The sequence below is a fragment of the Sinocyclocheilus grahami genome, unplaced genomic scaffold (genome assembly GCF_001515645.1).
Source record: "Sinocyclocheilus grahami isolate Dianchi unplaced genomic scaffold, SAMN03320097.WGS_v1.1 scaffold666.1, whole genome shotgun sequence".
NCBI lineage: Eukaryota > Metazoa > Chordata > Actinopteri > Cypriniformes > Cyprinidae > Sinocyclocheilus > Sinocyclocheilus grahami.
Window position 1 is genome coordinate 68,449 of NW_015505845.1, and position 12,380 is coordinate 80,828.

At 36.9% G+C, this 12,380-nt stretch overlaps 1 protein-coding gene across 2 annotated transcripts in view; it reads right to left on the reverse strand.

The window, feature by feature from the left end:
* LOC107558914 (uncharacterized) overlaps positions 1–2,967 on the reverse strand; it is a 21,665-nt gene extending 18,698 nt beyond the window's left edge. The window contains exons 1-2 of one of the 2 annotated variants that reach the window (XM_016242615.1): positions 2,361–2,967; positions 1,002–1,135 (exon numbers count right to left, since the gene is read on the reverse strand). In XM_016242615.1, the coding sequence (XP_016098101.1) occupies positions 1,002–1,135; positions 2,361–2,616 (390 nt within the window). In that variant the 5' untranslated portion in view covers positions 2,617–2,967. The remainder of the gene's footprint in view (positions 1–1,001; positions 1,136–2,360) is intronic. The other variant, XM_016242616.1, reaches the window with a different exon arrangement.
* Between the last annotated feature and the right edge of the window lie 9,413 nt (positions 2,968–12,380).

Consider the following 12,380-nt stretch of genomic DNA (forward strand, 5'->3'; position numbering starts at 1 on the left):
ATAGTCTTTTCTACGCCTGTGTTTTGTTCTCACAGACACCCGGTAGCAAGTAACAAAACAACATTAAACTCCGGCAAGAAGATAAAGTCCTGCTAAATCATAGACATGTATTTACAAATCAAGTATAATGGGAACACAGAATGATCTCGGAGAGAGCTTTACCGAGCTGACTGCTGTAACCGAACGAGACCAGGGTTTAAAGGCTGAACGAATGACTGACAGCCACAGCGGAGAAAAGAGTTTGTGTGAACTTTAATGTAAGGACTTAAATATTCATATGTAGCTGCCATTAAGCTATCGTATGGCTTCAGAAGTAACACAGAATAATTCGCACAATCGGGAAAAAACCCCCCAAAAATCTCTGATTTGGATCGGCTCTCTCTGACCGATTCCCGATCCGAGAAAAATGGCACTATCGGAGCCGATACCCGATATGAATATCGGATCGGCGCATCCCTAATATTCAACATGTTGAATATTTACGATCCGAATCCTGATGTGTGGGGGGAACATCGCGGCACACCACACACTATAGAAGCAAAACGTTTAAATCTAGGATTTGTTTGTCCTCATGTTTGTGGTCGCTCACATTTTGAAGATCTTATAAGATTTTAATCTTTTAGTGTGTACCCAGCATAAAACATAGCAACTCGACCCATTACATGCAACAAAAACAACAATCATTTTGATTATTAACACCTCTGGCATGACACATACTGAGGCACCATATTTAACCTGAAGAAAACATGGGTTCGAAACGGCATAAAAGTCTGTAAATCTGCACACTGCATTTGACAGACGCTTTGATCCAAACCAACTTACATTGCATTTAATGTACACATTTTATCAGTTTATGCATTACTCATGACTACTAGCGCCATGCTCTACTGTTTCAGCCATGCAATTAAAAAAATAATAATATTCCCAAGAATGTATTGATACGGGCATCTGGCCAAAGTTATTACTTATTAATTAACTGCAACACTTAAAGGATGAGATACCCTGCTTGCTGCACTACAGTCCAGACTCTGCTTGTGTCTCTGCGCAGCCAGAAAGGTCTGTCGGCTCCGTCGCTGTCCTTTTAAACACCTCCTGGAAGACTGTTGCTCAAGGGGCGCTGGATCCTCCGGGTTATCTGAGACAGAAATTTGGGAGTGATCAATTAGCAAATATATGCACTCAAATTTGTCCATATATGTGACACTGGAGCACAAAAGCAGTGTTAAGTCGCTGGGGTATATTTGTAGCAATAGCCAACAATAGACCTATGGGTCAAAATTATAGATTTTTCTTTTATGCCAAAAATCATTAGGATATTAAGTAAAGATCATGTTCCATAAAGATATTTAGTAAATGTCCTACCCAAAATGTAATTTTTGATATATACATTTTTTTTTTTTTTCCATTTGGACAACTTTAATGGTGATTTTCTCAATATTTTGATTTTTTTTTTGCACCCCCAGATTCCAGATTTTCAAATAGTTGTATCTCAGCCAAATATTGTCCTATCCTAACAAACCATACATCAATGGAAAGCTCATTTATTCAGCTTTCAGATGTGGTCCGGGGTCACACATGGACACCTAGTCTATATGACTAAATGACAACACATGAAATAAATTATTTAACACACAACAACAAAAAGTTAAATTCTTCGATCAACTTCGAGGCGGTTGGCAAAACAACTTTTAGTGCATTTCTGCCACCTACTGAGATGGAGTGTAATACAGGTAAAAAAAAACTTTAAAGGTGATTTTCTCAATATTTTGATTTTTTTTTGCACCCCCAGATTCCAGATTTTCAAATAGTTGTATCTTAGCCAAATATTGTCCTATCCTAACAAACCACACATCAATGGAAAGCTCATTTATTCAGCTTTCAGATGTGGTCCGGGGTCACACATGGACACCTAGTCTATATGACTAAATGACAACACATGAAATAAATTATTTAACACACAACAACAAAAAGTTAAATTCTTCGATCAACTTCGAGGCGGTTGGCAAAACAACTTTTAGTGCATTTCTGCCACCTACTGAGATGGAGTGTAATACAGGTTATCAACCAGGAGGAAAAAAACATTTAGTTAAACTTGTGACCTTTACAAATTCTAATATCATCTTGAAAGCTTGTGATGAATCCCTTAAAAAACCTGCTCATGCTCCTAGTTATTGTGAGGAACTACACCTGTGTGCTTTTGAGGAGAACTGACTTCCCTGAAGCCGAGTATCACAAAACAGTTAAAGCTATCCTTACTTTACAACTTTATATTCTAGTAACGCACCTTGGTGACCAAGTTTGAGAATTAGCTAGACGGACAGAGAGAGATCAAAGATGCTAAAGACTCAACCAAACCTCACCTCTCTCTCTGGTGTCTGTCCTTCTCCAGCTAGAAACACTGGACGACTCTGAGAGCTCCCCTTCATCCTCTTCCTCCTCCTCACACTCCGAGGACTCGACAGGAGCGAATATACTCAGATCCATCTCGGTTTCTGGATCTTCCTCTTCATCTTCAAGCTTGACAACGATATACTGGCTGTCGCTGAGGCTGTCCGTCTCCTCCTCGTCGCTGTTGGAGCAACTCTGAGGCCCGTCGGAATGAAGCTTGGCCTTCATATTTAGTCACCACACGCACAGCTATCGACTTCAGCAGAGCAGAGTCTTGTTTGAGCCTCTCGGGTGGGTTTGAGGGTTGTTTTTAAGCGGGAGAGTAGACACGCTCACACGCGGAGGAGTGCAGCGTGAGCAGGCTCTGTGAGTGTGAGTCGCCGCTGCTGGAGTTAGTGCAGCTGGGCGGCGGAGGGATCTTCAAACCGCGATACTCTGATTCCTTCATTCATCAGGATAGATCCTCGTGCTATCATATCGATTATAAATGCTTCTTTCAAAGTAGTTTTTAAAATAGCAGGTTGGCTTGGAAATAAGTAACCGCACATCACAAGTGTCGAAATGAAATAAATGAGCTGTATAGCTGTGCAGGACAGGAACTATTTCCTCTTCCGCTCAGCACTCACTCACAGTCAGAGAGCAGGAGCAGTGCTTGCCAGAGATAAAGACAGACAGACACCTACATCTTTTCACTTTTCTTCACTAAACAAAGACTAAGGTGTCGCTTACTTGGGTATGTTTTTTTTATTTTATTTTTTTATTAAAAAATTGGCAAATTATTCATCATATTTCTGATTGTTGTTATGAATGAATGAAATATTTTGATAATTTTGATTTTTTTTTTTCTGCTAAATTATGACGTCTATGCATAATGGTAACAATTACTCTTTTAATCCTTAGATTTCACAAATATGTTCTATTTAATCAGTATGCAGTAACAAACACAACCCAGACATAAAAAATTGGCAAATTATTCATCATATTTCTGATTGTTGTTATGAATGAATGAAATATTTTGATAATTTTGATTATTTTTTTTACTGTTAAATTATGACGTCTATGCATAATGGTAACAATTACTCTTTTAATCCTTAGATTTCACAAATATGTTCTATTTAATCAGTATGCAGTAACAAACACAACCCAGACATTTATTCAATACAGTGGCTACATTAACGAAAAATAAAGCATCAACAGACACAGAACTTTCCCAGCAGCACAGCAGTAATGCCTTTATGAACTTCTTTACTAGAGTATTGTAATGGAAGGGGCTTTCGCCCTGTAATAAGGGAGACAATAAGGGCTGGAAAATGTTGCCTTAGGAGGACGCATTTCAAGGTAGAAACATTATAATTATTTATTATATTATTTATAATTATTTATTATAACAATAGCCTAATATATTGAACACACAACAATTAAAAAACAAAAATGGCATGCCATTCATTGTATAAACATAAATAAAAGAAGTGCATTAACAAATCATCCCATTTTTTATGATTCAGATCACCAAACTGAGTGGTGGAAATTCAGAAAAGTGAGGAAGTCCAACACAAATGCTCACCCACAAAGCTTTATTTCTCTGTCAGGAGGCCCGGAGGTATTCAGACACTGACTGGGTTTTTGTGCGTTTGCCTTTATACACCACTACAATGGATTTAAAATAAAACAAAAAAGATGTGATTGAAGCGCAGACTTTAAGCTTTAATTCAAGGGGTTGAGCAAAAATGCTTTTCAGGGGCTCAAATGTAATTGGACAAATAAATGTAATCATAAATCAAATGTTCATTTGTAATATTGTGTTGAGAATCCTTTGCAGGCAATGACTGTCTTAAGTGTGGAACTCCTGGACATCAGCAGAGACTGGGTTTCCTCCTTTGTGAGGCTTTGCCAGGCCTTTACTGCAGCTGACTTCAGTTGTTGTTTGTTTGTGGGTCTTTCTGCCTTTAGTTTTGTCTTCAGCGAGTGAAATGCTCCTCAATCGGGTTGAGATCAGGAGATTGACTGGGCCATTGCAGAATATTCCACTTTTTTACCTTCAAAATCTCCTGGGCTGCTTTTGCTGTATGTTTTGGGTCATTGTCCATTTGTGCTATGAAGCTCCGCCCAATCCACTTTGCTGCATTTGTCTGAATCTGCGCAGAGAGTATATCCTTATACACCTCAGAATTCATCTTCTGCTTCTGTCCTCTGTCTCATCATCGTGTAAAATAATAAAAAATTGTGCCTGTGTCCAAATATATATGGGCCTGACTTTATATCAGTTTATAACTGGACTCGATTGAAAAGGCTTCATGTAAACATTTCAGTCGACCCAACTGAGCTCGATTCAGATCGAATTTCGGTCTGATTTAAAGGGGTGGTGTAAACATGATCCGATTAACAGAAAAAAAATAAGCATGTAAACACTTGAATCAAACTATTTTCTCAATCAGATAAAAAAAAATAAAATTGTGCATATGTGCAGTGCCTTAATCTGTACCTGTATGTTTACATACGCTATACGCTATATGAACGTGCATATTTTTATTTATCGTTATCTTACAAACTGGTCAGTGGGGGAGACATTTACTTAATATTTGCTAAAAAGCCAGTTTCAGTTTATTTTTAGGTATGTTGAGATAGCTCAAAGTCTAATCTGACCTTGTTTGCAGCTTGTGGTGAAGCCTCTGTATTTGCTCTGGTGAAGTCTTCTCTTGATTGTAGACTTTGACAGAGACACGTCTGCCTCCTGGAGAGTGTTCTTCACTTGGCTGGATGTTGTGAAAGGGTTTTTCTTTACCATAGAGAGGATTCTCTGATCATCCACCACTGTTGTCCTCCGTGGACGTCCAGCCTTTTTATATTGCTGAGCTCACCAGTGCGTTCTTCTTTTTTTCTCAGAATGCACCAAACTGTTGATTTGGCCTCTCCTAATGTTTCTGCTATCTCTCTGATGGATTTGGAAATAATGGAAATAACAATGGTCTGTTTCACTTGTATGGAGATCTTTGATCGCATGATGTGGGTTCACAGCAACAGCTTCCAAATGCAAATGGCACACTTAGAATCAATTCCAGACCGTTTACCTGCTTAACTGATGTAGAAATAACGAAGGAACAGCCCACGCCTGCCCATGAAACAGCTTTTGAGTCAACTGTCCAATTACTTATGGCCTCTTGAAAAGGGGGGAGGTACATATTAAAGAGCTGTAATTCCTTAACCTTTCCTCCAATTGTGATGAGAATTAAGCTCAATTAAAGCTCAGAGTGTGCACTTTAAGCCTACATACATTATATAACTATAAGTATATAATATGTAACTTGAATGTTTTGGTCAGCAGCTAAAATAATAAAAATTGTGCCTGTGTCCAAATATAGTATATATACGGACCTGACTGTATATAGTCTCCTGAGAACCACAGGAATGAATACATAAACAAATAAATAAATAGTATATGGTATGAAAGATATTAGAGAATGATTTGATATAGCCTACCATTTTCCTTTATAAAATACATGCGTAAACAGCCAAAAATTGATTTTCCCATTATAATCAATGTATCTATTCGTTGTCTATAATTTGCATATTAATGTGTTCTTTGGGCAACATGTAGTGAAAAATAAGTATAGTAATGAATGCAACTAATAACTTTTTAGTAACATAACATATCAAATCTGTACCGCAAAAGGGCCCCCTCAACATCTGGCAACACACCGGTGGAGACCTCCACTAAGGTACGCCTAGTTATTTATCTATTGTGGTAATTTGCTGGTCATGTCAAAAAGTTATTGATAGATAAATAGCTGTATTCTGGACATTTGACTCGTGCACGATCATTTTCTTCCAAACAAGATAATTTTGAGATTCTGGACTTGGATATTTCCAATCCGGCAACACCGCTTCAAAGCACGCATGGAAAACAATCCGACAATAATGCAAGCAACTGAGAGAAAGACACTGAGAGAGAAGAAAAAAGAAGAAGAAAGAAATGCTGGCAATTGAAAAAATAGTGCTGTTTTTTCTTTCTCTGACATGCTTTCATGTTAATATTGTTTAGATTGGTTTCCTATGTGCTCAGCCTGTTATTTAGCTGTTAGTCGTAGTCCCAGTCGTAGCAATGACCCAGAGGACACCCGGACACTCTGCTGATCATTTATAATGACTGTAATTGATTCAGTAATTGTATGAGTTTGCATGTTTTCTCTTTACCAAGCCAAGTAATTCATAAAGGAGCAGAAGTTTAGTTTTGAATGGCTGACACAGAAGTATGTGAGCTTTCTGAATTCAAATGAATTATTTGACAAAATAGGTTAGTAGTTTGTTTATATTGTTTACCGCCATTTTTGGCACTATGAACAAACCCAGTGTGGATGAGTCTCAGGAACAGTGGACAGTAGAGGGCAGTAAAGAGCCAGATACTCATGACATGCACATCGAGTTATGACCTTTATGACCTTTATTTGCAAATAAATGGTCCAAAGCTTTTTTTCAGTTCACATGGTTCCTACAGGTTTCACTGCTTAGACCCAAATAATTATATATTAAAATATATCACTCTCTCACACACACACACACACACACACACACACACACACATACACACACACTTTTATATTATTATTATTATTGTTACAGTACAATTCAAAAGACTGGGGTGACTTTTTATTTTGTCATTTGTTAATAAACATTCTCTCATGTTCACCACAGCTGTTCTTATTTGATCAAAGCTACGGTGAAATATCATTACAATTTAAAATAACTTGATAATTGTCTACTTGAATATATGTTAAAATGTAATTTCTTTGATCAAAGCTGAATTTGTAGCATCATTACTCCATGTATGCTGATTTGCTGCTCAAGAAATATTTATTATTAGTATCTGCTGCTTCAAAAGAACAGCGTTTATTTGAAATGTATGTATGGTATATTTGTATCATTTGTCTTTTTAAAAGTTTGGTAATTTATGAATTGCGATGTTAATAAATAAATGCTGAAATAAATGTTTGTAAATTTCTTAGACAGGGCAAGTTTATATAGCAAAATATTCATACAAAATATAATTCAAAATGGTTTACATTGTCATAAAAGACAGAGAACAAGACACACACATGTAATTGTGTATTTAAAAGAACATAAAAATAATTAGAAGTTTCACAGAAATAAGACAACTTTCTGTGGCAAAATGTGAATGTGGGACAGTATATGGTTTTCAATTATATATATAAAAAATAATAAAAAGGTTCATTACTCTTTTTTCCTCTTGATCACTTTTATGATTTAATAAGATGCAGATACGTGTACAGAGTGTCATGCTTCCTTTATTTTACTTTTTTAAAATGTATTTAACTGTAAGCTTGAAAATGTCCACCTTTTATTATCTTTGCTGAGAGCTATTTGATAAGTTTAGACTACAGTGTCTGAGAAATGCATTTGATGTAGTCTGTCAGTGTTACAACACACATAATCTTACCATAATCTCATCTAATCTCTGTGTGAAGTCAGTGCTGGCAAACATGTCAGAATTGTCTGTCACATACGGAAGAATAAACCCATGAAACGGCCTCACCAGTTCTCTCAGTATATGGGATGAACAGCGGTTATCATGAATGCATGTTTTTGCCTGCTATAGTTCTGTCTTTTGTTTCATTTTCCTTGGCACTGAGGGTGTGAGATGGGCAGTGCAGACATTTTCTAAAGGGGAGTTAAAAAATTATAAACACACTAACTGCATGTAATACAATAGAACAGGTGTGTTAAAATACTTACCTTAACACTAGATGACCAGCCTGTGTCCTGACACTTCTGGTCCCAAAACAGACACACATAATACTTTTGTGATGCTCTTCACTAACGCATCTCATGAGGTCGGTTGCAGAAACTCCAAAGCTGCAATCTAGACAAAAAAAAGCTCAAATACAAGTTTATCATTTTTAATGCATCTCATACTCCCAAATTGTGTTGATGACTGGTGAGCGTGATTTCACCAAGTACAACATGTTCCTGGATCAACATCCTTGTTGATCCTGGAACAACATTCCAACCAACCAATCAGAATAGAGATATAACTTTTCAGGAAATATCTGTTTTAGGCTTACAATCAGGATTAGGCGCTTCTACACCCTTGTTAATCAGCTATCATTTCCCACTGATTTTAGGAATAAATTATGGCTAGGGTTAGGTTTAGGGGTGGGGACTGGGTTAAGTCTATATTTTTGGACATTAATGTTGATCCAGGATCAACAAAAGATGTTGATCCAAGAACATGTCTTACTTGGCAAAATCACGGCGTCCGTTGATGACTTTATTATTGTGAAATGTTGAAAACAGCCTTAGTAAAGAATGTGCAGGTGTGTCGTTTGACTGGCAGTATCATTTTTTTGCAGTGTAGCTGCAAAATCAAACAACTAGTTCAGAACAGGTTTATGAAGATATCACTGTCACCATATAAATGAATGAAAATAAATAGTTCAAAACGCTGTACATAACACATTTAGCATAAAACATGACACATAAAATGACAGCAAGACAAATGAGATTGTAATGTTGAACATGCTAGAGTAAATGCCATATCTGAACAAACTCATTCCAATGGTATGAGCTGACTTGACAATCCCTGAAGCATATTATCATAAATTACATTATACAATTGATAAACGAGTTTCCAACGAATCACATAGCCTCGTTCTAAATTCCCAGTGACATATATGGAATATAATACTACATAAAAGTAATTTGCATAAAATATACAGAAATGTGTATTTTATGCAAATTACCATAGGCAAACCTATGGTAACAATATGAAAATGAAACAGTAAGTATTAATAAAAAAAAAAATAAAAATCCAGATGCTCCAGAATAAATTAATCAAAAATAAATTGCTATTCTGATGACATCATCATCGCAAACTATGCTTTCACCTGGCTTACATTTTCACCAGTGAAAATATTCTGTTCTATTCTATTCTATTGCGCTATATTCTATTCTACTCCAACTTATTATATTCTATTCAATTTTTCTGTTCTATTCTAATTTTCTGTTCTACTTAACTCTATTCTACTGCCCTCTATTCTATTCCATCGCCGGCACTTAAACTGACAGTAATAAAAAAAGCCCATGGACAGGTTATTGCTGACAGGATAGCACATTCGGTAAAAGCAAAAAAATATCATGATATTGTCCATCAGAAACATTATCAACGCTGTCAAAAACAGTAGCATAAAAAAAAAAAAAAAATCCAGATGCTCCAGAATAAATTAATCAAAAATAAATAGCTATTCTGATGACATCATCATCGCAAACTATGCTTTCACCTGGCTTACATTTTCACCAGTGCCCCACTCTATTCTATTCTATTCTATTCTATTCTATTCTATTCTAATCTATTATATTCCATATATTCTATTCTATTCAGTTTTTCTGTACTATTCTAATTTTCTGTTCTACTTAACTCTATTATACTGCCCTCTATTCTATTCCAATCCAATCCAGTCCACTCTATTCTACTCCACTTTGTTCTATTTAACTTCACTTCTATTTTATTCTACTGCGCTATTTTCTGTTCTACTACTGCTTTCTATTCAATTCCTTTCCATTCCATTCCACTCTATTCTATTCTATTCAGCTTTTACAGTAGATATACCGTGATTTATATGCAGTGACAGTGACAGAAATTTTTGACATAATATTGAACGTGTATTTTTTCTTTGCTTCTGTTTCATTATATCTATGGGTGTGTGATAATATTGTAATTGTAGTTTTATCAGTGTGCAAGCCATAATTTTTTATGTTCAAAAATGTAATTTGTTCTCTGCATGACTAATTTGCTGTTTAAAACTCCTCATATGAATGTAAATGCATGACATGTATAATTCAGTTTAGACCGTTTGCAAGAACGTTTAGCGTCCGTGGTGTGAAAATGATCGCTGCGACACGCTGCGGAGTGAACGAGGCTCGAGAGAATGCCGTGTTGACAGATCCAGCATTTATAAGTGTCGTTGGACTTGTCTTTTTCACTTAATTTGACACTATAGAAAGTTAATCAAGTAGGAAGTTGCAGTTTAAGGTCAGCGATATCTTTATCTTATCTGCAAAGATTTGAAATAATTTTGGTTTATTTATTTTTTTGGTTTTATATAGCATTATCTGGCAACACTGCATCGCTGGCACTTAAACTGACAGTAATAAAAAAAGCCCATGGACAGGTTATTGCTGACAGGATAGCACATTCGGTAAAAGCAAAAAAATATCATGATATTGTCCATCAGAAACATTATCAACGCTGTCAAAAACAGTAGCATTTAACACTTGTACACACAGATCTAACAAGTAGGTTACGGAATTAAATGAAATAGCCTAGGCAAACACTATAGCTATGAAAAAGTCTATTCTATTTCATTCAGTATAGTAGTACATTTTCACAAAGCCATGCTAAAAACATTCATAAGAGCACTAGACAAAGTTTTCATCTATATAGCAGTGATTATTAAAGAAAACTATAACAGTATGCATTGTTGCTGATAAAATTATCCACCCCATAGTAAAAAATTAACCAATTTTGATGCAATAAATATGGTATAATATAACAGTGTTCATCCCTCCAAAACAGAGAAAACATCTTTCACAAACATCTACATGTCTGTCTCTTTTAAAGTGTTTAATGAGTTGTATCTGTAGGGGTTATTAGCACAATTCTTAACTAGGGGCGGATTTAGTGAATCGGGGGCTCCAGGCAAAATATAGGAATGGGGCCCTATACATTTGCACACATTTTCCTAGATCAACCTCAAGGTTACTTTTTTGTTGTGATGCTTGCTGCTGTACAATGGTGCCCCATAGTTGTGTCCAATGTTTCTACATTTTTCATGAACACGTTATAATGGCTTTCTTTCATGTTGTAGACCACAAAATAGCAATTGATTTACAGTTAAGAAACAGGTTTTCACAAAAACAAAATAAATTATAAAATTATAAACCTCACAGTTGAGCCTTTAAACCATTTTTTTAAGAAAAAGGATGAGTCAGAAATATAAATTGAAAATGAATTAAAGCTGGGTTAAGTGGGTGGATTTTCGAATTGGTCTGAACAAAAACTTCAGATGGGCTGATTGAAAACATCTCAGGTTACTTATGTAACCATGGTTCCAACGTGCACACACTTGAATACCGTTCTAGGGTTTCTCTTGGCACCCTGAAAGAAAAGCCCATAGATAAAATAGCGTATCCCCAGACGCTATATCTACGGCTATAATGCTGGAGTGGCTAGCAGTAAATCTGTAGTTGAGGGAGCAACATCCAGCTCTCAATGGAGAGGGAGCTCAACCTACAGCATGTTCCAATGCTGGAATGCTAGCAGTAGTTTACCTTGGCTGAGGGAGCACAGACCCAGCTCTCAACGAGAGGGAGCTCAACCTACAGCATGTTCCAATGCTGGAATGCTAGCAGTAGTTTACCTTGGCTGAGGGAGCACAGACCCAGCTCTCAACGAGAGGGAGCTCAACCTACAGCATGTTCCAATGCTGGAATGCTAGCAGTAGTTTACCTTGGCTGAGGGAGCACAGACCCAGCTCTCAACGAGAGGGAGCTCAACCTGCAGCATGATAGTAATATCAGAGGGGTAAGCATACTGCAAGCTAGCCAAACACTCAGCGCATCAGGGAGGCAGAAAAAAGGCCTAATCACCTGATGCTGCTAGATCCAGGCACTCTGGAGAAACAGAGAACTCAACCTTCTCAAGTGAGAGGAGAACTCCGAATTCAGAGGAATAACGTTGCTCATTCCAGGTAACCCTTTGATAAAAGGGGAGCATTGCTCAATACTACCACGAGGACAGCCCATGGAGAGAGGAATCCAACTCCTCAGAGAGGATTAACGCTCGAAAGAAACATCATACTCACAATAACCCTCAATGGTGAGGGGGGTGATGCTTCAAGAGGATATCCTGGTGATCGGGAAAACCCCTCAGGGCGACCCAGATACGGTAGACCAGTCAGGGTAGCATGAAAGCGTAACCC